The 20,023-nt window shown below is 51.1% G+C and overlaps 5 protein-coding genes across 11 annotated transcripts; 3 read left to right on the forward strand and 2 right to left on the reverse strand.

Moving 5' to 3' along the window:
- The first annotated feature begins 1,469 nt into the window (after nt 1-1,469).
- On the forward strand, nt 1,470-5,161 carry LY6G6F (lymphocyte antigen 6 family member G6F). Of its 2 annotated transcripts, XM_006931567.5 has the most exons (6): nt 1,858-2,017; nt 2,518-2,859; nt 2,944-3,207; nt 4,418-4,573; nt 4,734-4,800; nt 4,934-5,161. In XM_006931567.5, the coding sequence occupies exons 1-6, from the start codon at nt 1,963-1,965 to the stop codon at nt 4,956-4,958; spliced, it is 909 nt and encodes a 302-aa protein (XP_006931629.1). In that variant the 5' UTR covers nt 1,858-1,962; the 3' UTR covers nt 4,959-5,161. The 2 variants fall into 2 exon arrangements, with proteins under 2 accessions (XP_044913203.1, XP_006931629.1); XM_045057268.1 differs by lacking the exon at nt 4,418-4,573 and having other exon boundaries at nt 1,470-2,017.
- A 1,069-nt stretch (nt 5,162-6,230) lies between these two features.
- LOC102901967 (lymphocyte antigen 6G6e-like) lies at nt 6,231-7,924 on the reverse strand. 2 transcript variants are annotated; one of them, XM_006931568.4, is made up of 3 exons: nt 7,768-7,924; nt 7,029-7,154; nt 6,231-6,899 (listed from the first exon to the last, which is right to left on the reverse strand). In XM_006931568.4, exons 1-3 carry the CDS (start codon nt 7,817-7,819, stop codon nt 6,676-6,678), a joined length of 402 nt encoding a protein of 133 aa, XP_006931630.1. In that variant the 5' UTR covers nt 7,820-7,924; the 3' UTR covers nt 6,231-6,675. The 2 variants fall into 2 exon arrangements, with proteins under 2 accessions (XP_006931630.1, XP_019685931.1); XM_019830372.3 differs by having other exon boundaries at nt 7,029-7,214; nt 7,768-7,834.
- A 1,402-nt stretch (nt 7,925-9,326) lies between these two features.
- On the forward strand, nt 9,327-11,524 carry LY6G6D (lymphocyte antigen 6 family member G6D). The gene is made up of 3 exons (XM_045057271.1): nt 9,327-9,411; nt 9,490-9,636; nt 11,194-11,524. The coding sequence occupies exons 1-3, from the start codon at nt 9,357-9,359 to the stop codon at nt 11,406-11,408; spliced, it is 417 nt and encodes a 138-aa protein (XP_044913206.1). The 5' UTR covers nt 9,327-9,356; the 3' UTR covers nt 11,409-11,524.
- A 765-nt stretch (nt 11,525-12,289) lies between these two features.
- LY6G6C (lymphocyte antigen 6 family member G6C) lies at nt 12,290-15,386 on the reverse strand. The gene is made up of 3 exons (XM_003985932.5): nt 15,056-15,386; nt 13,458-13,568; nt 12,290-12,983 (listed from the first exon to the last, which is right to left on the reverse strand). The coding sequence occupies exons 1-3, from the start codon at nt 15,105-15,107 to the stop codon at nt 12,769-12,771; spliced, it is 378 nt and encodes a 125-aa protein (XP_003985981.1). The 5' UTR covers nt 15,108-15,386; the 3' UTR covers nt 12,290-12,768.
- Nucleotides 15,387-16,555: 1,169 nt separating this feature from the next.
- On the forward strand, nt 16,556-19,852 carry MPIG6B (megakaryocyte and platelet inhibitory receptor G6b). Of its 5 annotated transcripts, none has more exons than XM_019830368.3 (6): nt 16,556-16,714; nt 16,918-17,265; nt 17,423-17,513; nt 17,843-17,883; nt 18,002-18,100; nt 18,211-19,852. In XM_019830368.3, exons 1-5 carry the CDS (start codon nt 16,654-16,656, stop codon nt 18,070-18,072), a joined length of 612 nt encoding a protein of 203 aa, XP_019685927.2. In that variant the 5' UTR covers nt 16,556-16,653; the 3' UTR covers nt 18,073-18,100; nt 18,211-19,852. The 5 variants fall into 5 exon arrangements, with proteins under 5 accessions (XP_019685927.2, XP_003985982.2, XP_003985983.2 ...); XM_003985933.5 differs by having other exon boundaries at nt 18,021-18,100; XM_003985934.5 differs by lacking the exon at nt 17,423-17,513.
- The last annotated feature ends 171 nt before the right edge of the window (nt 19,853-20,023 follow it).

Genomic DNA, 20,023 nt, shown 5'->3' on the forward strand with positions numbered 1-20,023 from the left:
TACAACCTTATCAGGTGTAGTCCAGTCACTTATTTCTGTCCCTTAATATTGGCAGACTCTTGAGCGAAGTGGGAACGAGAGGCAGGATTAGGAGCACTTGACCAGAGCAACGGAAAAGAAAAGGTGTCTAGGAATACATCAAATCAAAGAAATGCAAGATTTTATGAAAAGAATTACAGAAGTTTTTGAAGGAGGTAAACTGAAGGCTTGAATAAGTGGAGAGCTACGTCGCAGTCATGGATATGGATAGGAGGACTCAGTATTAACGTGTGTGAAATACTGGTTTAAAAAATAAAGGATACATTATCGTTCTTAAGAGTGGATGAACCTCAAAACCGTAGTACTGACTGGAAAAAAGAAAGCCATAGATTACATACAACCTGACACCCCGTTTCAAAAAGAAAATTTAATGGTCAAGTAAGTGCAAGATAAAGAGCAAATTTGGAATAGTGTAACACAGCATAGAGGATCTTTGAAATGGTAATACTGTTATTAAATAGACAGGTTTGTCTTTTCTTTGTACGTTACACCTACATTATATGTAAATTCTTTAGCTTTTTATTGCAGTAAGCATATATACATAAAAGTGCACCATTTGAGTATATCGATGTAATCAGCATCCAGGTAATACCGGGGGCAGGGGGGACATGGATTAAATAGATGATGGGGATTAAGGCATGCACTTGTTGGGATGAGTACCCTGTGATGCATGGAAATGTTGAATCAGTATATTGTACACCTGAAACTATTATAACACTGTATGTCAACCAACTGGAATTAAAAAAACATTAAAGTGGCTCCTGGGTGGCTCAGTCAGGTCATGACCTCACAGTTCACAAGTTCGAGCCCCACATTGGACTCGCTGCTGTCAGTGCAGAGCCAGCTTCTGATTCTCTGTAACCCCCCCACACCCCCCCATCCCTCCCCTGTTCACGTGCTCTCTCTCTTCTCTCAGTAAAAAATAAAAATATAAAAATATATATGCCATATATACTACTTTAAAAGTAAATAACTTTTAAAAGTAAATAACACATTAAGAACTATTAGAGCTAGGGTGCCTGGGTGGCTCAGTTGTTAAGCATCTGACTTCAGCTCAGGTCATGAAGTCATGATGTCGTGGTTTGTGAGTTTGAGTCCCACATCAGGTAAGCACAAGCCCTGCTTTGGGGGAACGCTGCTTCCCTGCTTCTCTTTCTTTTTCTCTCTCTCTCTCTGCCCCTCCTGTGATTCTCTTTCCCTACCCCTCACTCACTTGTGCTCTCTCTCTCTCTCTCTAAAAAAAAAAAAACAAAACAAACAAACAAAAAAAAAAAACACAAAAAACTCTTAGAGCTATATGAAGATCTGTTTTGAGAATCCTATCCTACCTGGGGTAGAGAGGTGAATTGGTGAATTCTGCAAACGCTTGTTATTCTCTTCTTTTAATAGTAACGTAATATACTCATCAGGGGTGCAGAAGAGATGTGTGGTGTGCCATAAGCTACACGGAAAATCATTCTAAATTATTTATAGGGTATTGGCTGGGTGTGCAGTCTTGTACTGAGTTCTGTGGAGACCAACGTGAAGATTCAGCTTCTGCATTTATGGTTGGCATCTCTTAGGGTGAAGGAGAGAGCACAGAATGTACTTCCAGACTGAATGGAGGTGAACAGCTGTGCTCCCTTCTGTGTTGGCTTTTTAGCATGAAGAGTCTTTAATCTGTGTCCTTCAGCTGATGTAGAGTCAGAAGTGTGAGGAGATCATCTTCAGAACAGACTGGACTGGGTCTTTTCCCCCTTGGGACTGGAAGGTGGTGGTCACTTTTTCCCCAGTAGACAGGAAGCTGGGCTTTATCTCCCCAGCATTCCCATCCCCTCAAGAGGACCGTGTCACTCCAGACCGGGGAGTGTGAGTCTTTATCTGGGTTCTGTTTCCTCCGTGGGGCACCAGGTCCTGGGCAAGAGAACTTGGCAGGCTCTCCCCATGGCGGTCTTATTCCTCCTTCTGTTCCTATGTGGCCCCCCGCAGGCTGCTGCAGGTAAGGAGCGGGAGGTGGGGGATTCTTCAGCTATTTGCAAGGTCGTGAGGAACTATTGCTGTTTCTCCTTAGGGGCCTGCAGATGGCATGTGACTCAAGAAGATAGATTTACCCCAACTGACTTCCCCCTACCTCTAATTCTGGGGAAGATCCAGAGAAAATGAGGGTCCAGATCATGGACAGTTTCCTTTAGAAAATAAAAATAGACACATAAGTGCTTCTAGAAAAGGAAAAATGAGAGGAAGAGAGAAGGGTGTGTGCCAACTATTCCAGCCTTTTCTCTCTTGCCTTCAGATTCTCTCACCCACTGGAGGAGAGAGGAAGAAAGCCCTACCCTCTTCTCCCCTCAACTTTTTTTTATAGCTGTCATTTGAGAATTGTGCTCATAGCAAGACCCATGCTGGGAGACCCCAGAAGGAGCAGAAGCCAAGAGTTAGAGGTCAAGTGGGAGCTGTTGATCTGATGGAGGTTTCTAGCACCATAAAACCCCCTCTCCACAGACAATATCCAGACCATCTATGTAGCCTTGGGGGAGGCAATGGAGCTGCCATGTCCCGCACCACCCACTCTGAGTGGAGACGAACTACTGTCCTGGTTCCGCAGCCCTGCAGCAGTCTCCTCCACTGCCCTGGTGGCCCAAGTCCAAGTGGCCAGGCCTGGGAGGGGGCCTTCCCCAGAGCCTGGGAAGTCTGTAAGGGCATCCAGGCTCAAACTGCTGGGGAACTACTCTTTGTGGCTGGAAAAGTCCAAAGAGGGAGACGCCGGTCGGTACTGGTGTGCTGTTCTGGGTCAGCACCACAAGTACCAGAACTGGAGGGTGTATGATGTCTCCGTGCTCAGAGGTGAGTGGAGGCATGCAGATGGGGGGGGGCCACCGGGGGCCAGGAAGCCCAGCAAAAAACTAAGCGGTCCCTCTCTCCCCACAGGATCCCAGCTATCCGCGAGGGCTGCGGATGGATCCCCCTGCTCCGTCCTTTTATGCTCTGTGGCCCCTGCCAGACGCCTAGACTCTGTGACCTGGCTAGAGGGAAGGGGTCCTGTGAGGGGCCATGTACAGTCATTTTGGGGCGATGGGGCTGCCCTGCTCTTGGTGTGTCCTGGGGAACAGCTCTCTGAGTCCAGGGAACATAGACCAAGAATCATCAGCTGCCTCATGCCTCATAACAAAGGGGTCAGCTTTAGCCTGGCAGGTAAACTGAAGGAGGATATGGGAGAGGATGTTGTCTCTGGCACATTCTGCACCTGCTGGCCAGGGGAGGAGGACGTGACTTTGTAATTGGCCAGATTTGGGTTGGGGGTGATTTCTGGTGGAGCAGACCATCACCTGTAGGGAGAAGGCTTTTTTCTCATTGGCCAACTCTATAACAGAGAAGGGGGTTGATTAAGCCACCTTTCTGGTGGAATAGACCATTGGCCATGAAGAACAAGGAGGATTCCAGTGGGATATGCCATTATTCAGAAATAGGGTAACCTAGGATTTTTGTGGGCTATCCCATTTCAGAGAGGAAGTAAATAAGAATTATTGATGGGGGAGTTGTCTTTTTTTTAATTTTTAAACAATTTTTTACATTTATTTATTTTTGAGAGACAGAGTGAGAGTGGAGGAGGGGCAGAGAGAAGGAGACACAGAATCCGAAACAGGCTCCAGGCTCTGAGCAAGCGTTCAGCACAGAGCCCAATGCAGGGCTCGAACCCATGAACCGTGAGATCACGACCTGAGCCGAAGTCAGACACTTAACCGACTGAGCCACCCAGGCACCCCGGGAGTTGTCTTTTGAAGAAAAGATATATGCACTGATGTTATAATGGCCTACTGAGAGTGAAAGGAGAAGGAGAAAAAAATGTGTCATTGTTTTACAATTAAAAATCCATTATACACAGACAGAATGCCATTAGATGTAGAATGACCCATTTACAAGGCAGGAGGGAGGAGAAAATTGCCATTAGTTTGGAAGGCAAAGGCCAGTTAATGAGCAGTGCCTGGGTCTTTTTTCTCTCTACATCTACAGCACCTAATGTGGCGCCTAGCATTTGGTGGGCACTCAGTGAATGCTTATGGAGTGAATGAATGAAAGAATGAATGAATGGAAGGCACTTTACTTTCTCTTGAAACTTTGGATTACTATTAAGGATATGAGGAAAGATTGCTCATAGGCTGCCAGTTATGGCCGCCAGTCTGCTCTGGAGTTAGCTGTTCATATATGGGAGGGCGTGTATTGCTATTGGTTCACAGGCTCAGGATGAGAGGCTTGAAAATGGGCAGAGTGGGGGCAAAGATGCATATGAGGTCTTCTGGTGGGAAGAGCCCACCAGACTATGGGGAGAGGCCTTTCTTTGGGGTATGGGAACAGACCCCTCACCACCTCCCTCCTTATCCCTATTGTCTTGCCCCTACTGTAGCCTCCATGGATGCCTCCCCTGCCCTCTGTGCCCGTGGCACGGGCTGGGATGTATCCTGGATCCTGATGCTGTTGCTTGCAGCAGGTCAGGGGTTCACCATCCTGGCCCTCAGCATCATGCTCTGGAGACAGAGGGTCCAGAGGGCTCAGTGCAGAGGTGAGTCCCTCCCTCCCAGAGGAAAGAAGAGAGCATGTGGGTGTGAGGCAGAGGGTTGCCTCTATACCCTATTTCTCTAGGGGAGGAGGGCAGTAAGGAATATAGCTCTGAATTATCTGATAATTTCTCTGCTGCACCCCATATGGCTCCTTCTTCTTAGATGCCTCGATTCCTCATTTCAAACCTGAAATCCAGGTCTATGAGAACATCCATGTGGCCCGTCTCAGGTGAGAAACACTAGGGGGTACAGGCTTAAATCCCAGAGGAGACTGGGGTTGGGATGGGTGTGGAATCCTAATTCTGAGGAGGTGGAGTATGGAAGTATCCTTAATCTATCTTTCTGCTTCACAAAACCCACAGCCCACCTGCCCACAAGATCAGATGATCTCGATGACATCTGCTGGGAAGTGTGACCTGCTGTCTCTCCAGCCATCTGGCACCTGAAAGATTCGCCTGAAAACCCTGGCAAGGGGGGAGGGGCTGAGAGTGCTACTTTACAGTCCAGCTGGTCTCCAGCAGTCAAGCTGTGTGTGTGTGTGTGTGTGTGTGTGTGTGTGTGCACGCATGCTTGTGTGTTGGGGGGGGGTTGCTGAAGGAAAGGAGAAGCATTATCTTGTGACATCACCTATGAGAAAGTGTGGTCTCCTGTTTTATAATAACCAGGGAAGGGGTGACCCTAAGTGCCCAGTCCCATGGGATTGAGGGGAGCCTGGGGTAGGGGGCAGGGGGTGTGGAGGGGTGGGGATGGACAGAGAGGAGACAGAAGAATCCAGAGACTTGAGCAATGGTGGAGTATCAGTCTTGGGGAAAGCAAAGGATAAATGGAGGAAAGTGAAGAAGAGAGAAGGCAAGGACTCAAGTAAGAGGAAGAGATGGACAGAGAGAAACAAATGGAAGCATCAAGTAGGAGGATGGAATGACAGAGAGAATGGGAAGAAGACTCAGGTGGCCTCTAAATTAAGCCAGACCACCCCCCACCTCCAATCCTTCATCCCTGCTCAGTCTCATTTTCCCAGAGAAGAAGGTGAGGGAGAACAGGCACCTTTAATCAGACCCCAGACTTCCTTGCATGGAAGGGGAGGGCACTGAGTCAGGATGAGGGGTGGCTGTGCTCAGCCCCCACCCTGAGCCACCCTCCTTATCCTAGCACTTCATTGTGGCATCCGGAGTGGCAGAGGCTTATCAACATCTTGACATCCTGGGAGCTCCAAGAGTCCCATGGTATCTCCCTGGGGAGAGGGAGTGTCCGCAAGGGTGGGCGGGTGGATTCACTGGTGGGGTGTGTAATTGGGCCCTGTGTGCTGGGCTGTCAGTGAACCCTGGACAAGTCTGGGCTGGCCAAGCAGGGAAGGGCATTGGTGCTCCCAACTGGTCCACTCCCCGGTCTCAGGCAGAAAGGATCTGGACTCCCAGCCACATCCTTTTGTGTGCTCAAGCTTGGACCTCAGTGGAGAAAAGCTTTCACAGGAGTGTCACCAAAAGCCTTCATGCTACAGCAGCTTAAGCTGACCTGTTAGCAAGGAGGAGGACGGGAATGACACAGATGGAGAGTGAGGTGAAAGTTGGGGTTCTAGTCCCAGCACCCCAACCAAACCCACCAAGCAGCTATGGTTTGCTTTTAGAGAGCACACGCACATACACACCACACAGAGCAGTGTCCTAGACTCACAAATAGCACTTTTATTAAATTTACTCTTCATAGTTCCCCAAGAACCTCCTTCCTGAGTTCCTAACCTGCCAAATTAATCTTTCCTAGCAAGACTGTCCTCCTCACCATACCTGGTGCCCCTTCAATCCCCGTGCCTGGGACCCACAGCTCCATCAAAACACCTGCCTTGCCCAAGACCTGGAGCTAAGATAGAGCATCAACATCAGGCAACTAGAAAAGATAAAAGGCATAGAACAGGTGTTCTTTACGAGGCTGGGCTCTGGGCAGGTACCTATAGGGGTTAGAGCAGTGCCTGTAGGAATCAGGCCTTGGGAAGGGTCTGGGAAGGTATTGGGCCAGAGACCTGAGGTCTCTTCAGAATCAGGTTCTTGGGCATATCTCAGATGAGGTGTTTCCAGGGTGGTGGTGATGGTGGAGGAGTCCTGGTTTGAGGCTAGTGGAGTAGGTGGGCTCCCCACATGAAGCTGGCCACGAGGAGGAGCAGGGTGATGAGGAGGGGGCTGGGGAGTCGCTGCAGCATGGTGGCTGTGTTGCACAGGTTCTGCTCACAGCAGTGGTGCCGCAGAGCATAGGAGCGTGACCAGTAGGTGGCATGGCCCTGCAGAGGGCACTGGGCCCTTGGGAGGCAGCCTTTCCGCTCGATGATCTCACTCTGCTCTGTGGGACAAAGAGGGAATGCTGAGGCCCGGGCAGGAAGGAGGCAAAGACTGTGTGTGGGGCAGCAGGAAAAGCAGGATGGATGGATAGAGATGGGCCTGGAGTAGAGCCATGGGACCAGAGTCCTACCTGAGGTGCCGATACTGATGCCACAAACTTCGTCATCCTGACACTCGGTGAGAACAGGATAGCAGGGTTTGCTGAAGCTGCAGGTGTAACAGCGGAGCCGTCCCCCGGTGGGGGACGTGGTGAGACCTGGGGGGTCAGCAGAGATCAAGAGAGGCAAACAGGCCAGTGAGAGGCTCGAGCCCAGACCTGCGACAGGGATTCACAGAGAGATGTGACACACAAAGTGGGGAGAGGGAAGTGGTGAAAGGGAGGGAGGAGGGCAGGCAGAAGTAGAAAAAAAGACACAGAGGAGGGTGGGGGGACAACTCAGGAAAAGAGAAAGACACAGAAGCCAGAGGGATACAGAGGTTGTGAGAAGTGCACAGACATGACAGAAGCCACGAGAGTCAGAGATGAATGCAGAGAGTGACACAAAATGCCAGACCGGGGAAGGCAGGGTGGCGGTAAAGAGGTTAAGTGAATGGTGCCACAGACAAGAGCGAATTAAGAACCGACACTGACACTAACCAAGGGACCCAGTAAAGAAGCAAAAGATGAGATAAAGGACAGGGGAGACAGAGGTCAGAGGCATGTCCAAGAGATGCTGCAAGGAAGAGATAGTTATTCTCAAATGTCTTCGGAAAGAAACTTCTTGTTCCACCTTCGCCTGGCCTGAGGCCATTCCCGGTAGCTCTTCCTTCTAAAGCCCTTAACTCTCTTCTCCAGTCTTCCCCGCTTCTCCCCACCGGCCCACCCTTACCCAGTGCCCCACAGAGGAACAGGAGGCACAGACAGATGCTGGAGGAGCGCATGGCTGGACCCAGGGCTCAGGAGTCTGGGAGAATGTGATCTGCACCCCGAGGTCCCGAGAGTTGGAGCATCTGAGTGAGACAGGGAGGGACCAGTAAACAAACACACCTAGGGAGTGAATCTGGGGGGGGGGGGTGGAACCAGGACCAGATCCACCAGCCTGACGTGGGAGGGTCCTGGGCCTCTGCTCTTGCATCCCACATCTCTCACATCCTCTCTGCCCCCTACTTTAGTCTGCTCCAGTCTTCAGGGTCTTCTCCGTTTTGTGTTTGTTACTCTTGGCTGCGTCTGCCGCTCCAGAGTTATGTCTGTCACCTTCCCCCTCACTCCTCCCTCCCTCCCCTCCTCTCAAGCTGTTCTCGGCTCTGTCAACTCAGCTCCCTGTCTTTGTTTGCTCCATTTTTCCCCTCTCCAAGCATTTGAGTCTCTCAAGGTCACCCTCCTGGAAGCCCTGACCCAGAATGGCTCCAGTGTGGTGTTTGAATGTGAAATGAACACTACCCTCTTCCACCTGCCCCTCCACACAAAGCTCAGCTGTCTAAGTGGGACCCCACCCAGCTTCAGATCCCTTTGATCCCCCCAAGCCTCAACATTTGTACCCTATAATTATCCCTCCCAGCTTTACTACCACGAGGGAGGAATTAATCATGGGTGGGGCCAGAGGGACAGATGTGTTTCCACTGGAGGGGGGGGTGTGTGGCTCAGAAAGACTTGGAAGGAATGTGGGGATAAGATTTAGAAGGTGGTGGTAGATTCTGGAAAACTGGGTTTAAGACATTGGGGAGGAGAGCCTGATCTGAGGCATCAGAACAGGGATGTGCCAGGAGTAAGATAGAGGAGGGAAGGCAGAGGAGACAGATCTCCAAAACATTTTTTTTTTTAATCTCAGGACCTCTTCACCTCTTAAAAATTACTGAAGACAGAGCAGAGTTTTTCTTTGTGGGAGTTAATATTGGTATTTACTATATTAGAAATCAAAACAGAGCAGTTTAAATAGGTTTATTTAAAAATAAAAATAATAAACCTATTACATGTTAACAAAACATAGTTTTGTGAAAAGTAACTTCTTTCCCAACAACATAGAAAAGTAGTATCCCTCCACACTTTGGGGAATTACATAAAAGTCAGGCTTAAAAGAAGATGGCCAGGTTTTCACATCTTCTTCTGCACAAAGTCTATTGGGATATGTTGTTTTGGTCGAAGTATACAAAGAAAATCTGACCTCACGTAGGTATAGTTGGAAAAGGAAGAACACTGAGGACCTTCCAAAAGGGTCTTAGGGCCAGGAATTCGGGGGCCACAGCTTTAGAACAGCTGCTGAGGAAGGAAGAATCTGGGGACTCCAGAGGATGCTGAGGGCTCTTCCTGCCATGGGGGCCCCTCCCTGTCCCCAATGGGGCCCCAGTGCCTGCTGGGGGAGATTCTTTCCTCCCTTTTTATTGCCCTATAAAGCCCAAGGCAAGGGGGATATAAGGCTGGCAGAGCAGGGCCAGGGAGGGGGGGTGGGAGAGAGAGGTGATCCTGACACAGGCAGACACAATGAACTCCCCAGTTGTCGGGGTCCTGCTTGGCACCCTGCTGGGGACTGCCTTGGGTAAGGAGCAGCCCATCCCCCTCTACCCACACTGGCTCCTCAGTCAGCCCGGGTCAAGCACCTCTTCTTTCCTGCCAGGAAACCAAATGAGGTGCTATGACTGCAAAGGAGGCCCTGGCAGCTCCTGCAAAGAAACCGTGGCCACCTGCAGGGAGGGAGAACGCTGTGGCTTCCTGGAGCGCAAACCCCAGCCAGGCCTGGGACCGAACAAGCTATCTGGAAACCGTGAGTCCTCAGTTTCTCCCTCTTCCCCCAGCCCTTCCCTGCCTCCAGCTCCTACTTCGATCCTTCTGGTTTCCAGAACCTTCTAGGCTCAGTCTGGCTCTGGGCAGATGGTGCCTTGGCAGAGTAGAGCAGTCTTAGAGCCCTCTGGCTCTGGCACAGCCCCTCAGCAGCCCACTGTCCCTATGTTCCTACTTCCCCCTCTTAACTCTCCAGAGTCTCATAGGCCCATTCACTCACAAATGGTTGAAAAAGTTCTGTCCCTTGAGGTCAGGGACCAAAATAGTAAACCAAACTTGCAGACATTAGATAAGGACCAGGTGTGTGTGTGTGTGTGTGTGTGTGTGTGTGTGTGTGTGTAATTTTGAAATAATTTTTGAAAATTATTTAGTAGAAATAGTATAGAGAGTTTTCTATTTAGTAAAAATAGTACAAAGAGTTCCTGTATATCCTTCACCTCCCTTCCTCTAATGTTAACATTTTATATAACCACACTACTATTATCAAAATCAGAAAATAACAATAACACTGGTACTACCAACTCATCTCCAGACCTTATTCAGTTTAGCCAGTTGTTCTACACATGTCTTCTTTTGGGGTCCTGTACTAGAGCCAAACCGAATGAGAGTTCATCCACTTGCTGCACAACAAGCCAATAAAAACAGGCACCGAGCTTTGGCAGAGAAGAAAGATAGGCCATTTATTGGTGCCATCCAAGATAATGGGGAGCTGATGCTCCAAAGTCCCACCCCCTCCCGAACTGCTTGCCCATGAGGGTTTTTGAGGACAAAAGTGGGGATAGGGTTCTTCTGAGAAAGTGGACACTGTTGACTGGAAGTCCATGAGGTCATGCTAGCAGGTGTTCTAGTGCTACTTCGTCTGGTCCTCGGACATCTTTTCCATCTCAAGAGACTTTGAATCTCCAAAATATCTTTATTCTTTATGTTAGAGATTTCATTAGGTACATCTAATGATCATATCTTTAGGATAGTGCTGATTTTAATTACTTGTCTTACAGGTTCCTTCGAGTGAGACGCAAGCATTCCTATCCCTTGAGCCTAGGCTACGTGTTCCTTTGGCCAGCCCGGCTGTGCCTGGGGCTGATAGGACCTGTAGTGTTCATTTCTGCATCTGAACTGACAGTCCAGGACCCAGACCAGGATCCCACATCGCATTTTAGCTCTCGTGTCTTCTTAGTCTCCTCTGATCTGTGACAGTTCTGAGTCTTTGTCTTCCATGACCTTGACACTTTTGAAGAGTCCTGATAAGTTATTTTATAGACTCTCAATTTAGATTTATCTAATATTTTCTCATGATTTCTAGATTGCAGTCATGAGTTTTGGGCAAGAACAGCACAGAAGTGATGTTGGTCTGTTTCAGTGCATTGAATTAGAGGGTTCACAGTGTCAGTGTGTGGATTTTGGTCATTTGGTTTCATGGAGCTGTTTTTTTGAGGGGGGCAGAGAATCCCTTTGGGCTCCTTGAAGTCACATCCACTCTGCCCTAGAAGGCAAGTCCTCATGCGAAGAGTCCGACACCCCAGTCTCGTTCTCTCCTCAGCCTCAGTGACCTTGATTCATCACTATCCAGCCTGCGTGGCGGCCCATCATTGCAATCAAGTGGAAACAGAGTTGGTGGGAGATGTGACTTACACAACCCACAGAGACTGCTGCGTCGGAGACCTGTGCAACAGCGCCGTCGCGGACACTGTGGCCCTGCCATGCCTCCTGGCTGCAACAGCCACCACACTGGCCTGGCTCTTGCCAGCACTGTAAAGAGGGTAGTAGGCTCAAGGGAAGGGAAGGGCACAAGGGAGCGAGGGAACAAAGGAGATTCGAGGTGAGAAGACAAACAGCCCTCTGTGAGCCATTAAAATCTATCCACCACCCTAGACCTGACTGGAAAATTCTATCTTTTTTGATGGGAGAATTGCAGGAGTATTATGGGGGCGTCCATGCTCTAGTTTAGGGGTTATCAAGCATCAGTGGACTTAGTTATAATGGTGTACTCCTTAACCAATGAAACCCCAAGGGACAATGGAGAATCTGCTCTAAGTGACTTCTGGTCCTATTGCTAGGGAGAGTCTTCCCCGGCAGTGAGGACCATGAGGGCATGAGGGGACTGGTCTCTGGGCTAAGTGGGGGTCATCAGAAATCAAAGAAACTGTTTGGGTTTGTTCCCCTTTCTCCCATTTGCCACTTGCTTCCCAACGTGACTCTATAGGATTGAGAAAGGAAACGTAAGCACCATGCTAGGAGGGTTGCTTGGTGCCCTGCTTAGTAGCCTGGCCAAGTGAGGCCCTTGACTCTAGCCTGAGGGACTGAGGCCTGTTAAGAGGGTCCTGGATTCCATCCCCATGCAACTCTCCTACCCTTTTTGGTGAGCCCTGAAGCCAGGTTGCACCTCCTTCTTGGCAGTACACCAGAGGTGTGGCCTAAATTTGGGATAAGAATTGTCCCTCCAAACACTGAGACCTGTGTGCCAACCTCAGGCACAGGAAGGAAGGATAGAGGCCTGAAAAACCCATTTCTCTATTTGCCCCAGCCCAGCCTCTCAGGGAAACCCCTGAAGGATTCTTGGGGGAGGGAGGGAGCTGAAAACATCATTTCCCGAGAGGGGGCCTCTGACAAGAGGTCTGTTGACAATAAACACACAATTTATCAGACATAGACATTTATTACACAAAATGGAAAGAGGTGATCATGGGAATGGGGTATGTATGGGGGTCAGGGTTTGGGGAATCAACCCCAGACAGTGAGGTCATCAGGTCCTTCCTAGGAGCCTTCGCTGGGGACAGGACAGAAGACAATTTCAGGCCCAGGTCCCCATCGCTCCCGGAGTAGGGCACGGTAGAGTGCAGGAGGAAAAATAGAGTGAGGAGCTCTATTGGGGAAGATTTGGAATGGTCCAGAGGGATATGGGCAGGGACTCAGGAGAAGCAGAGTGGAGGATGTAAAGTGGCAGGATGGGTAGAGAGACCATTGTCTAATTAAAGAAATGTGAAGAGTCTGGAGAAATGTTTTTCTGAGCAAAGGGAGCTAAGGAGAGGCCATTGTAGGGAGCCGGGGGACACAGAGACACAGGGCTCAGCTCAAGTTAAGGCAAGTGGGAGGAGGGGCAGCTATGGAGTGAGTCTCAGTGCAGCAGCCAGAGGCCAAGGCCAGCCAAAGAGGTCAGGAGGACAAGGGCCAGGGCCGGGGTGGGCCGAGGGGCTGGGCTGTTACAGTTGTCCTTGCTGCAGCAGGTAGTGTTATAGGTCAGACCCAGCTTGTGGTTGGTTTGGTTGAAGGTCTCCCGACAAGGCTCTTCGGGTGTGCCACATCGAAGGTTGGAGAAAACCCACATCTTACCTAAGGGTAGGAGTGGACAGTGGGGTCAGCTAGGATGGGCACCTGGCATGCCTGTGCCCACCTCCCCTCCCCATGCACCCACCCAGGCTTCCTTCCCTACTCTGCCCCTGGCCCTCCCCTCTTTATCTCTTCTCAGTAAGTCTGACTGTCCTCCTTCACTTCCTTCCCCCACCCCCTCACCCCAGTCTTGGTCCTATCACTTGTTGGCTGTGAGGCCTTGGACTTGTCAGTGTCTCTTTCTGAGGCTATCTCCTCAGTGTAATGAGAGCACCCACATCATAGGATTCTTGAACATGAACTCAAACAATCCATGTAAAGTCAGAGAATGGTACCTGGTACCTAAGAACCCTTGGCCAAATATCATCATTCCTGTGATTGTCTGTTCCACCTCAGTCTGAGCTACAGTTGGGCCTCAGCCCTCACCAATAGAGTCTCCCACCGGTCCCCTCTCCCCACTAAAGAGGGGGATGTTACCGAGGTACACATTTGTTGTCAGGCACTGTTGTCCTGGTTCTAGGCGGCAGGACTGCCGGTCCACACAGCCCAGCACAGGGACCTTGTAGCAGGAGTGACAGCGAATGTCAGCTGGGAAGACACAAGTCAGGCTGAGGTGATGGGGTGTCTGACTCACCTGGGGACCAGCAGAGCTGTGGGGTAGGGTGGAGAAGAGCCAATCAAGTAGGTGTTCTAACCTGTTTGGTTTGGTAGTGACAGAGGAGGTGAGTAAAGCAGCAACAGTGGAGGTAGGGGAGGGTGGAGCACTGCTCTGTGAATGCCCACACACTAAACACTGTCCTTCACCCCACCCCATGGGGGATGAGTCAAGAGGGGTAGAGCTACCAACAAAAACACAGGGCTGGGGATAGATGGAATGTGAGAATACCGTGGGCAAGGAATGGAGGAGGTGGGGGAAAAGATAAAGGAATTCAGAAGACGTCACAGATGGAGACTTGAAATTGGAAGAAATATTACAAATAAGAATGATGGTTGCAGCACTTGCATAAATGGCTTGTAACTTGAGGCTGGCAAGAAAGCCACCTAAGGCCAGCTTTTTATTTTTATTTTTATTTTTATTTTTATTTTTTTTAAGCTCATTTATTTTTGAGAGAGGCTGCGCTGTCAGCGTAGAGCCAAATGCGGGGCTCGAACTCACGGTGAGATCATGACCTGAGCCAAACCAAGAGTTGGACGCTTAACTGACTGAGCCACCCAGGTGCCCCTGTGGTCAGCTTTAGCAATTTACTCTCACCACCTGGGACCGCCCTGGGACCGCCGTAAGTGTGGGATCCTGTCATTCTGGCGGCTTTGAGGAAGAAAAGAAAAATATCTGGGAACCAGATCATCAGATTCCACCTGAGCACCTTACCAAAAGGGAGAGAATGGAAGCAGAAAGTGTCACCCTCCAAGTTCCCACCTCAGCTAATTGCAGGTTTGGGTGAGCCAAGTGTGGCGAAGGAGGGGTTCAGTCCAAGAGTAGAGGGGTCCGGTGACTGCACCTCTGTGCAACAAATCCATTTCACTCTGGGCGTGAGCAGCCTTGGCCTTCCCTCCCTAGGAGGCTGGGATATCGCCCCAGTTTCCCAGGAGATTCTAAGAGATCCCTGGGACCCTCCAGAAGGCTTATATCCCTGGGGGTATGCTCCCCAGGGAAGCCCAAGGGTGCACTAGAAAAGGTCACTGCCTCTCAGAATGACTGAGAACAAAATCTGATGGAGTAGATGGGGAGGGTGGGATGCACAAGAAGTCCCAGACTGGATGCCTAGGTTTCTGGGAGGACTCTGCTGAGTGCAGATGGTAAGAGGAGAAAGCAGTAAGCTGGGTCCCAGAGAGTTTGGTAGCGGAGTAGAGGAGAGGGGACCTGGAGCCCTGGCAGGTCTTGGAGGTGGGGAGAAGTGTGAAGGAGCCAGGAATCCTTGAGAAATGGAGCAAAGACCCTGTGACGGGGAAGCCTGGTTCTGGAGGCACAGGAGAACTGAGCCACCAGTTGGGGCACTTGGGATCCTGAGCAGTGGGCAATGGAGGGCGGTGGGTGGGGCAAGCTGTAGAAGTCCTTGGGGCCCCTAGATGCTCACCTGAGACCCAGCAGAGCAGAGCAGACAGGGTGAGCAGCAGAAGACCTTTCATGATGAGGATCCTGAGAATGGTAGCAAGTACAGCAGCTGACAGTAGATTTTCAGGGATCCGGCTCTGGGAGTTGAGTGGCCTTTTTGGAATTTATAATCCCAATGGTCCCCTCCCTTCCCTGCCTCTGGTGGCCCCTCCTTCTCTATTTACACACAGCTGACCAGGGATGGGGAAGTACTAAGCAGAACTGGGTGAAGGAGTGGGGATGGGAGAGAGAGGTAGCGGAGGATAGGTGAACTAGTGGCCAACTCCATTTTGGTTCTTGATTTCAGGTCAAGACACCCCTCCTGGTTCCCAGCTGACAGCCCTGCCTGCCCAGTCCTCTGAAGAGGCATCACCAAAGGCCCCTGTGATAGTACAGTGGCTGTGGTGGCGGTGCCTGCTGCTTCCTGGGAAATGGACAATGGGATGTGGCCTACATTAACTGCCAAATTTGGGTCCCTGGGGGGAACTGGTAGGGGCAGGTGAGCAGAAACTGAGGATGGAGAGGCTCTTGGGTGGCTCAGTCAGGTGAGCATCTGACTCTTGATTTCAGGTCATGATCTCAGGGTCTGTGGGGCTGAGCCCCGCATTGGGCTCCACTGCTGAGCATGGAGACTGCCTAAAATTCTCTCTCCCTCTGCCCCTCTCCCCTGCTTGTGTGCTCTCTCTCTAAAAGAAAAAAGAAAAAAGAAATTAAGGATGGAAGAGGCCAACTTAATCTTGATTCAGCCCTGACTTGATCTTCCCAATCCCTGCTTAGCCACAGGACAAAGGATGAAGGGTTTGCGATGTCACCAGGGGCTTCCATGATGTCACAAGAACAGAGGCATAGGCTGGGGCTGCCTGCTAGGGAGGTGCTGCCTCAGGCCCTTAGAAGGTTCTCAGAACTTGCCCTGGCTAAACTAGGGCTTGGTCTGGCCTGGGTTGTTCTAGTTCAGTGAGGGCCAATGAAGTCCAGGGTGTGGGGCATGTGCACCTGCTCCAAAGTGTCTCTCAAATCAAAACCTGCCAGTCTGGGTGGGGCACCACTGGCTGGGAGGGACAGCGTGGGCACAGAGGTGAAGTAGAAGCTAAAATAAGAATAGAAATAATAATAATAATAATAATAATAATAATAATAATGGTGAGCACTTAGTGCTCCTATGTGTCAGCCATTGTGCTAGGTGTTTTACATGTATTGCTCTTTTTCTTTCTCAATCCTCTATGAGGTAGGTGCTTTTATCCCTGTTTTACAGATGAGCGAACAGGCCCAGAGAAGTTAAGCGACTTGCCCGCACGTGAAGTCAGGATTTGAACTCAGCCAGCCAGCCCGGACGCTCTGGGCCCCTGCTAGCTGTAGGAGTTAAAGTTTTGCGAAAGTGTTCTGTCACCAGCCCGAGCACCACTTTTAACCGAGTATTGTTTGAGAGCTGTGAAGGGCTCCCAGACGGATCCCGGCAGCTGGTAGCCCCGCCCTCCTTTTATCGGAGCGCCCAGACCCGCAACCCCCCCCACCCCAACCCCTTGGTTTCCCTCCGGTCTCCTCTGCTGATCCACTCCCTCCTCTCCCCACCACATCCCAGTCATGGCCCTGGTTCTGCAACTGCTGCCGGTGCTGTTGGCGAGGGCCCAGGGAGACCCCGGGGGTAAGCCATGCCCCCAGGAAAGTTGGGATAGGTGCCAGGAAAGACCGAGGCAGGGGGCGGCGCGGGGGTGGGGGAGGGGAGGGTGGTGTGTGTGGAAAGATGAGGAGCGCAGGAGAGCAGAGGAGAGGGGAGAGAGAGGAGACGGGAGTGGGATTCGTCTCTAACTGTGGACTTGCCCTAACCACTGCTCCCTCCAAACCCAGCTTCACTGGACGGCCGCCCTGGAGACCGGGTGAATTTCTCCTGCGTAGGGGTCTCGCATCCCATCCGCTGGGCCTGGGCGCCTAGCTTCCCGGCCTGCAGGGGCCTGTCCAAAGGACGCCGCCCAATCCTGTGGGCCTCATCCAGCGGGACCCCCACTGTGTCTCCCGTCCAGCCCTTTGCTGGTCGCCTACGTGCCCTGGACCCTAGTATCCGGCGGCTGGAGCTGCTCCTGAGCGCGGGGGACTCAGGCACCTTTTTCTGCAGGGGCCGCCGCGAGGAGGAGAGCCGTACTGTGCTTCATGTGCTAGGGGACGGGGCTGACTGCAGGGCACTGGGGCCTGCCCACGGTAGGTCCAGGTCTTTGCGCACGGGGGCTTAACTCGAACACAGACCCTGGGGAGGGAGAGAGGCCTTGGCTGGACGTTCTTGACCTGGAGAGCTAGTTCTCTGTTCTCGCACCCCTGACCTCGGCATCCACCGCCATCCCCTCCTCCGTTTCCCCAGGGTCCATGTATCCCCAGCTCCTGATCCCACTGCTGGGCGCTGGACTAGTGCTGGGACTCGGGGCGTTGGGCGTGGTCTGGTGGTGGCGCAGGTGAGCACAATGGGAGGGGCTTGAGGCGGGAAGGGCAGGACTAGAACCTTCGCAGACTTTAGCTAGATCTAGAGCTGGGGCATGTGGTTTAGAGAAAAATGGGGGAGGTCACAACTTGGGCCGAGGCCACAGACTGGTGTGTGGAGCCCTGGCTTGGAAGGTGAAGCTAGAGCTGGAGGAGGATCAGAGCATGGGCGGAATTATTGGTGGGAGTGGAGCCCAAATTGTTTGTGGGTCTGACCCTTCCGAGTTGCTGGGTTGCTGTTGGTCCCGAGGAGAACGAGAGACAAAACTGATGGCCCTCAAAGACTCCTACACATCCGTTACAGGCGATCACCCCCGCCCCCGCCTCAACCACTCCCCAGATTTGGTGAGACTAATTCCACCTCATTTTCCTTCTACTGCTCCCGCACTTCCCATCTCTCAACTCCTGAGTCTGAGCCCTTCCTGGGAGCAGACAAGTTGGTCACTTTCTCTCAATTCTTCAGCTCTGTCCCCCCCATATAGATCCACTGGTGAAAGTCGAGACCCAGAGGCCAGCAAAGGAGGAGGAGCCTAAGATCACAGGGGACCTGGACCAGGAGCCGGTAAGGGCCTGGGGATTGGAAGAGGGCTGGCCAGAATCCCCGAGGAAAAGCCTGTGTCCCCCAGGGAGTCAGATCTCTGAGACCCTTCTGCTTTCCTGCCCACCTTTCAGAGCCTGCTCTATGCAGACCTGGATCATCTGGCCCTCAGAAGGCCCCTCCGGTTAACCCCAGTGGTCCCTGCTGATGCCTCCACCATCTATGCGGTTGTAGTTTGAAGGGAAGTCCTTATTCCAAACCTCGAACCTCGCAAGCTGGGGCTTCTCAGCTCTCCACAACTTTCGGCCCCTCCTTGGCTCCTCACTTGGAAAAGGAATCCACCATGGGATAGAATCGAGCACTAGCCTGAGAATCAGGAGCCCTGGGTTCCAGGCTATCTCTGCCACTGATCTTGCTCCTTCAGCTATCCCATCTCATAACTTTCTTGTCTCCTTCACCACTAGTGCTCTTTCTAAACCTGATCAAGCCCTGTCTCCCTATCTTAAGACATCAACAACTCCTTAGATAGTTGTCCTACTCTTCCTTTCCCTCCACAGTCCAGCTCTTTGAACCAGGGGCCTACACCCATATTTTCTTCTCCTTTACTCCACCCCCACTGCTCATCTGCTCTCCATGAGGTTGCCAGTGAGGTCCTGATGGCCACACCCAGTAGATTTTTTAGCATTCATCTGGTTTGGTCTTTGATCACGCCCTTCTTTAAGCTCTGTTTTTCTTTAATGCTGGTGTCTTCCTTTTGGACTCTTTTTCCTTGCTCCCTACCACCATGGTATTCCCCACCATTCTAGGTTTGTCCTTTCTTTATCGGACTTCCCTCTCTTTGGGAATCTGCCATCCGCAGCCAGTTCTCAGCCCTCACCTCTGCAAACAACTCAGAACTCTCTCCAGCTCACATTTCTGGGAATGGGATCTCCCAACTATCCCTGAGACATCTCTGTCTGGTTGGCCGTAGGCATTTTGCACACAGCATATCCAAAACCCAACTCATTGTCACTTAATACTTCTCTGCATTCTCTGTTGATCAACCCAGTTGCCTAAGCCAGAAACTGGGAGTCATGCAGACCTTCTTCCGCTCACTCCCACACAATGAACCAAGTCCTATTTTAATGTCACTGTGAAATCCTACCCTTCTTCACGCCCAGGGCTACCACCCGAATGTACTCTCATTTCTTCCCTGGTCACCCATAGCCCCACCTCATCCTCTTGCCCTTGTCTTCCTCCCTCAAGCCAGAGGGGTCCTCCCCAAATGGTAACCTACTCCTCATGGCCTATATTCCAGAACTGCAGTATTTCTTTCCATAACCTTCAGCTCTGGAGCCATGGGCCTTAGCTTTGGGTACAAGGTGCTGCAGCACTCTGCCTACTCTCCAGGCTTGTCCCTGTCACTCCACATGCACACAACATGCCAGCCTTGGAGAGATTCTCCCCAGCCTCCAAATATGCCTTTGCGCAATGCAAGTCCTTCTTCCTGGATCACTCTTCCTCCTCCTCCCCACCACCTTCCTGGCTAATTCTTCTTTATCCTCAGTTGAAATGTAGCCTTTCCTGGGAAGCCATTCCTGACCCTCTTTGCCTACCTCTGCGTACATCTTGATGCCTTAGGCAGTCTCCTTATTTATCTCATAGCAACAACATCCTGTGAATTGTTCCATCACAACCTGTATTTCAATTTCATATACTGTGAGTTCCCTGATATCAGGAGACCGACCCTTTTTAATTTTACTGCTAAGCCTCAGTAAATGAGTGAATGAAAATGAATGTCCCTGGAAGTGTCACTTCTTCCTCTCTATCATCTAGGAGTGGGTTGGTAATCTACCAGTTTCTGAATCATCTGACATTTGGATAAATTGAATGATCCACCCATACTCTTTCTTCTCTCCCTCATATGTGCTGCCCACAATAGAAATTCTATCCTGTCCATCTTGTGCC

This window comes from Felis catus, chromosome B2 (assembly GCF_018350175.1).
Source record: "Felis catus isolate Fca126 chromosome B2, F.catus_Fca126_mat1.0, whole genome shotgun sequence".
NCBI lineage: Eukaryota > Metazoa > Chordata > Mammalia > Carnivora > Felidae > Felis > Felis catus.

Bases quoted from the DNA above. Each gene is read 5' to 3' on its own strand.
- LY6G6F (XM_006931567.5), top strand. From the start codon at position 1,963: ATGGCGGTCTTATTCCTCCTTCTGTTCCTATGTGGCCCCCCGCAGGCT. The intron at 4,574-4,733 runs GTGAGTCCCTCC...CCTTCTTCTTAG, and splicing joins CCAGAGGGCTCAGTGCAGAG to ATGCCTCGATTCCTCATTTC. The intron at 4,801-4,933 runs GTGAGAAACACT...CAAAACCCACAG, and splicing joins ATCCATGTGGCCCGTCTCAG to CCCACCTGCCCACAAGATCA.
- LOC102901967 (XM_019830372.3), bottom strand. From the start codon at position 7,819: ATGCGCTCCTCCAGCATCTGTCTGTGCCTCCTGTTCCTCTGTGGGGCA. The intron at 7,215-7,767 runs GTAAGGGTGGGC...TCCCTGTCGCAG, and splicing joins GTTCCTCTGTGGGGCACTGG to GTCTGGGCTCGAGCCTCTCA. The intron at 6,900-7,028 runs GTAGGACTCTGG...TTTGTCCCACAG, and splicing joins CATCAGTATCGGCACCTCAG to AGCAGAGTGAGATCATCGAG.
- LY6G6D (XM_045057271.1), top strand. From the start codon at position 9,357: ATGAACTCCCCAGTTGTCGGGGTCCTGCTTGGCACCCTGCTGGGGACT. The intron at 9,412-9,489 runs GTAAGGAGCAGC...CTTTCCTGCCAG, and splicing joins CCTGCTGGGGACTGCCTTGG to GAAACCAAATGAGGTGCTAT. The intron at 9,637-11,193 runs GTGAGTCCTCAG...TTCTCTCCTCAG, and splicing joins GAACAAGCTATCTGGAAACC to CCTCAGTGACCTTGATTCAT.
- LY6G6C (XM_003985932.5), bottom strand. From the start codon at position 15,107: ATGAAAGGTCTTCTGCTGCTCACCCTGTCTGCTCTGCTCTGCTGGGTC. The intron at 13,569-15,055 runs GTGAGCATCTAG...GTGTCTTCCCAG, and splicing joins TCTGCTCTGCTGGGTCTCAG to CTGACATTCGCTGTCACTCC. The intron at 12,984-13,457 runs GTAACATCCCCC...TCCTACCCTTAG, and splicing joins GACAACAAATGTGTACCTCG to GTAAGATGTGGGTTTTCTCC.
- MPIG6B (XM_003985933.5), top strand. From the start codon at position 16,654: ATGGCCCTGGTTCTGCAACTGCTGCCGGTGCTGTTGGCGAGGGCCCAG. The intron at 17,514-17,842 runs GTGAGCACAATG...CATCCGTTACAG, and splicing joins GTGGTCTGGTGGTGGCGCAG to GCGATCACCCCCGCCCCCGC. The intron at 17,884-18,020 runs GTGAGACTAATT...CCCCCCATATAG, and splicing joins TCAACCACTCCCCAGATTTG to ATCCACTGGTGAAAGTCGAG.